Source organism: Pteropus alecto, unplaced genomic scaffold (assembly GCF_000325575.1).
Source record: "Pteropus alecto unplaced genomic scaffold, ASM32557v1 scaffold67, whole genome shotgun sequence".
Classification (NCBI taxonomy): domain Eukaryota; kingdom Metazoa; phylum Chordata; class Mammalia; order Chiroptera; family Pteropodidae; genus Pteropus; species Pteropus alecto.
Window position 1 is genome coordinate 6,440,700 of NW_006441061.1, and position 5,571 is coordinate 6,446,270.

Genomic DNA, 5,571 nt, shown 5'->3' on the forward strand with positions numbered 1-5,571 from the left:
TATCGGTACCAATAAACAAGTTCAGCAAGGTCACAGGATTTGGATCGGTATACAAAAGCCAAGTGCATTTCTATACAGTAGCAATGAACACTACCAAATGAAATTTTAAAAAGCTTCCATTTAGAATACCATCAAGAAGAATAAAATACTTGGGCATAAATTTAAAATAAGTACAAGACTTAGACACTGAAAAACCACTAAACATTGTTGAAAGAAATTAGAGACGATCTGAATAACTAGGACAGCCCATTTAATATTGTTGAATTGGCAATAACTCCTCTAATTGATCTACAGAGTCAATGTAATCCCTATTGGACACCCAGATGGTTTTTTTTAATTATTATTATTTTTTTTTTGCAGAAATTGACGATCTAATCCTAATATTAGTATGGAAATCCAAGGGACCCAGAATAGTCAAAACAACCTAGAAACATTATAAAATTGGAGAATTCACACTTCCTGGTTTCAAAACCTGCTGCTACAAGGCTATAGTAATCAAGATGGCATCTCACCGGCCTAAGGACGGGCACAGAGAACCACGGAACAGAATCGAGAGTCCAGAAATATGCCCATGCGTCTCTGGCCAAGCGATTTTTGACAAGGATACAATGGGGGAATGAATCTTCAACAAACGGTGCTGGGACAACTAAATAGTCACATGCAAAAGAATGAATTTGGGCCCTTGCTTCACACTGCATACAAAAATTAACTCCAAATGATGAAAGACCCAAATGTAAGAATTAAAACTATAAAATTCTTAGAAGAAAACATAGGAATAAAATTTTTGTGACCTTGGATTTGGCAATGATTTCTTAGATACAATACCAAAAACACAAGCCTCAAAAGAAAAAATCAAACGAGTTCATCAAAATAAAAAACTTTTTAATAGACTTATTGTGATGATCATTTTGTAATATATACAAATATCGAGTCATTACGCTGTATACCAGAAACTAATATAATGTTGTTATATGTCAATCATACCTCGATAAACGAAACCATTTGTACTGCAAATGATACCATCAGGAAAGTAAAAAGACAAGCTACAGAATGGGAGAAGATATTGGCAAATCATATACGTGATAGGGATTTGAACACAGGAAATATAAAAAATCATACAATTCAATAATAAAAGAAAAATAACCCAATTAAAAATGAGCAAAAGGTTTGAACAGACATTTCTCCAAAGAAGATATACAAATGTGCAAGAAACAAATGAAAAGATACTCAAGATCATTAGTCATTAGGGAAATGCAAATCAAAACCATCATAAGTTACCACTTCAAACCCAGCAAGCATAATCAAAAAGATAGATAATACCAAGTGTCAGTGAGGATTAGGGAGACTGGAACCCTCATTCGCAGGTGCTGGAAATGCAAAATGGTGCAGCTGCTTTGGAAAACATCCGGCCATTTCTCACAAGATCAAACACGGCTGCCCTATGACCCCGTGATCCTATTCCTAGCCATATGCCCAAGAGAAACGAAAACATACGGCCACGGGACTCGCATACGAAAGTTCCCAGCAGCATTATTCACAATAACCAAAAGGTGGTAACAACTCAAGTGTCCAAGTGCTCGTGAACGAATAAATAGGTGCAGTCTATCCATACAATGGAACAGTATCAGGTGACGGAAAGAAATGAATTAGTGACAGGCGCTGTGGCATGAGTGAATCTTGGTTAACATCACACTAAGTGAAGGAAGCCAGTCACTAAAGACCACGTACTACGTAATTGCATTTAACTGTAATGTCCAGGATAGACAAATCTACAGAGACAGAAAGAAGATGAGTGGGTACCTAAAGCTGAGGGGAGTGGAGAGGGGCTAGTAGCTGAAGAGCATGAGGCTACTTTTGGTAGGGGACAAAAATGTTCCAAAAATCAGAATCTGCTGCTGGTTGCACAACCCTGTGCATTACTAAAAAAAGTCGACTTCTACACTTTAAACAAATCGACCATATATGTGAATTATCTCAATGAGGCTGTTTAAAATAAACGAAAACCCACTGAGCAGCCTTTCGACTCGCCATTTACCACCGCTCTCTCCAGCGTGTGAAACTATCTTATCAAGTGATTTACTAAGAGTCTGTCTTCTCACAGGAATGCAAACTCGTCGAGGACTGTGCCTGCCTTACTCATTCCTACATCCCCAGTGCTAACGGAGTGCCTGACCCACAGAAGATGTTCAGATGACTCGCTCAATGAATCGACCAATCAAGAAACATTCCACACAAAAAAAATGCTTCGTTTGGTAACATCAGAAATTCACAATAATACTTGAAATTGGTTGAAAAGTAAGGAACAGAACAATCCTGTGCAATGAAAAAAATAACTATCTGTCGTTTTAAAAATAAATAGGACCCCTCCTTCCAATTTTTCTAGCAATTTAGTACTAAAAAACCCTTCCAAATAAATGACATATAGGCCTGTCACTGTGTCTGCTATTGTTGCAGGTGACTTAATAGGGTTGAAGTTCAACTCCTTTGTCAAAGACCCTCCAGGTAGTGGGCAGGATCAGATAAAGTTTCAGCTCTTCGCAATTATCTAGGAGCCCACTGCATTCGGACCAAAAAGAAAAGCCAGGGCCTGCTCTGCGTCCTCACATGGAGTCGAAGCACACAGGGCTCCGCAGCGGTCTGTCTGCTGGCCAGAGCTGCAGGAAGCCCTCCTTCAGCCCCCAAAGTGGACACAAATCCAAAGGAAGCTGGTGCACCTGGCATCTCACCCGGAACAGCTCCACATCAGCCCTTGTTTCCTGCAGTCACTCCGGGGATCCAAAGTGGGCAAACTGGGAAGCTACGGCTTCTCGATCTCCCCCTGCTGTGCTGTTCCCCGTCCCCACCCAAGCAGGGTGGTCCTCTATACAGTTTATACTGCCCTTTTTATACTCCAAAATGATGTGACTGGTCTAATCATTCATGTGGTGGTTAAAAGGTTGAGCTTTGTAGTCATATTATTTAGGTTACAATGCTTCAAAGTGACCTAAGTCCTTGTCTGAAAACTGAGGCTGACAACGTTGTTCTTCTTGAGATGGCTGATGTGATGCACGGATTAAATGGGGTTCTGCCTGTGGATAACGCGATAGGTACTTATCCAAGTGCAGGCAGGTGGCACCTGCTCAATTCAGGGAGCTCGCCGACCTGACTATATGGAAGGGCAGCAAGGTGGACAGCTTCGGCTCTGAGTTCTTGTCTGCACCTGCTTACAGATCTGAGTCGCGCTGCTCTGCAGCGCCAAATACTTAACTCACGGTCCCGAGCGACCGAGGACCTGGCGGATGCCCTCTGCCCTCTCCGCTCAGTGCCAACCAGGAGTCCCAATCTGGCCTGAGCCCTCTTCGGCGCCTCCTTCTGCGCGGCCCTTCTTGCTGCCCCCTCCCACTCCTTCTGCCGCTGGCCTCGGCAGCCCTGAAGTCACAGCACATCCGTCACCGGGCGGGTTCCCAAGTCTGATGGGATGTCAGAGTCACATGCTCGTCTGTGCGACTCCCACGCGGACCAGTGCGGCCGAAAGCAGGGCGAGAAGAGCAGACACGCATGGGGAAGGGAGGGCAGTGTCCGCGGCTCCTCTGGTTTCCCGCGGTGCTCAAAGACCTTCAGGGACCCGGGCTGGGCGACCGGCTTCCGCCTCCCCCGTCTGCTGCCCTCCGCTGCTGCGGGGCAGGCGTGGGGCCCAGGGGGCTGGGCAGATTCGCATCTCTGCCAGCACAACCAGTGGCGGAACTAGGGTCAGCAAATAAGGTGTGGAGGGCCCCAAACACCTCTCAGGTTCCCGCACGTGCAGGGCACCCCTGATCGTGACCCAGTGTCCACTCTCCACCTCTGCTGTGCCAGCCACAGCCCAAGACTCCACCTGTCTTGGGACTCGGCTGCGACTCGACACCAGCGCTTAAAGTGCTGTATCTACCAATAAATCTCTCCCCTCAGAGTCCATGAAGGCCTCGGAACAGTTGGCGCTGGCACGTGACGTGACCAACCAAGTGGGAAAAAGCAGGTTCTCTGTGATGAAGACCAACCTCCCCGACTCCGGAGAGCAAGGCTGCCTGTCACCGCCTCCTTGGGTTAGAGATACATGTTACAGGTGACGTGCAAGGTCAAACTATACACTTGAGTGCTGATAAGGCTCTCCAGTGACCAGTGCTAGCAGGGCGGGAGGCAGCGACAGGAGGCAGCTGGCTTAGGGTAGTCTTGTCGACGGCACCAGACACCCTCCCCCACCCCGCCCCTCTCCTTACAGCTCTCACGTGTCAATCATCTGCGGTGGGGGACGATGCCAGGGAAACGCCTCTATAGCACCGCAGCGTCAGGCAGCTTCACCGACCGCCCTCACGTTCTGACTATCCACTTAGAAAGTTACACGTCAGATTTTGTATACGTGTATTTCTAGGTTTTCTAGTATCGAAATAAAAACGAATTGTTTTGTAAGATTTCATACATATATGTACAGATGCTCGTCGACTTACAATGGGTTACATCCCAATAAACCCAACAATAGGTAAGCATGGTTCTGATTTTTGTGCCGATCGGCCCTTACTCTTTGTGACCATTCGTGGGTGTAGTTTAACTTACACGTCTGTGAGCGTGACGTAAATGGCGGCGTACTGTAAACATTCTCCTGCTCTGGTTCTTTCACTCGGTAGTGCGTCTGACGTAACCGCGCTGACGCTCGCATGAGAGCTTTCGCTTCCAGCGCGGCGGCAGTCCAGAACACCAGTTTTAGTTATCCTCTCCTGCCAGTGGACGTTTGCTTCCACCTTCTACGAACAGCGCTGCTATGAACACGCTCACACGTCTCCTGGAACACGTGCAAGAGTTTTCTGTGACCAGAACGGCTGGATCACAGAGTATACGCCATATGTAACTTTATGGATGTTGCCAGTGGCTGTGCCACTTTGCAGTCCTCGTAGTAAGGTCCCAGTTGCTCCACACCCCCACGCACATGAGATGGCCAGACTTACGTGCCTCCCATCTGGCCACATCGACCCAAAGGAAGTGAACACCCTCCACGTGGAAATGCCATAAGCCGGCATCTGACTATGATCTACTAGATCTGTGAGTGACTTCAAAGGTCACTGATAGAACTTCAGAAAACAAAGCCTCAGACCACGGCTCAGTGTGGCATTTACGCCGCGAAGGTCAGAACTTCCAGTGACTAATCTGCTAGTCATTTCTTCCATGGCCTCACAATTTGTGTAAATGGCCATGATGCTACTAAGAGCAGGCACTTCCTGGGGTGACAGTCACAGGCTGTAACCTCCAGGTGAATGTCAGCTACCCGGAGAGAAAAAGGACAGGCTGGAGGACAAGCACGAAGCCTGTCACAGAATCCCATCTCAAGAAAAAACAAACACACCAAAGCCGACCAAGTTCGTCCCACGTAGTCTGCCAGGTGTATTTCATTGGGTGATTTTCAGCTTGCCCCTTGGCCAGGCGTAACAAGGATCTCTGCCCGCGGCTGACAAATGTGCACGTCAACTGGCCTTTCAGATGTCACTTGCAGCAGCAGCTGGGATCCCAACTTAGTAGTGGTTTCTGTCAGGGTTTAATTTCGCCCGGGATGGGGGGAGTCTC

The 5,571-nt window shown here is 46.9% G+C and overlaps 1 protein-coding gene across 1 annotated transcript in view; it reads right to left on the reverse strand.

Annotated features, from left to right (window-relative positions):
• RAPGEF1 (Rap guanine nucleotide exchange factor 1) overlaps positions 1-4,687 on the reverse strand; it is a 68,727-nt gene extending 64,040 nt beyond the window's left edge. The window contains exon 1 of the mRNA XM_015594238.2: positions 4,570-4,687. Coding sequence (XP_015449724.2) covers positions 4,570-4,672 — 103 coding nt within the window. The 5' untranslated portion in view covers positions 4,673-4,687. The remainder of the gene's footprint in view (positions 1-4,569) is intronic.
• Positions 4,688-5,571: the final 884 nt, after the last annotated feature.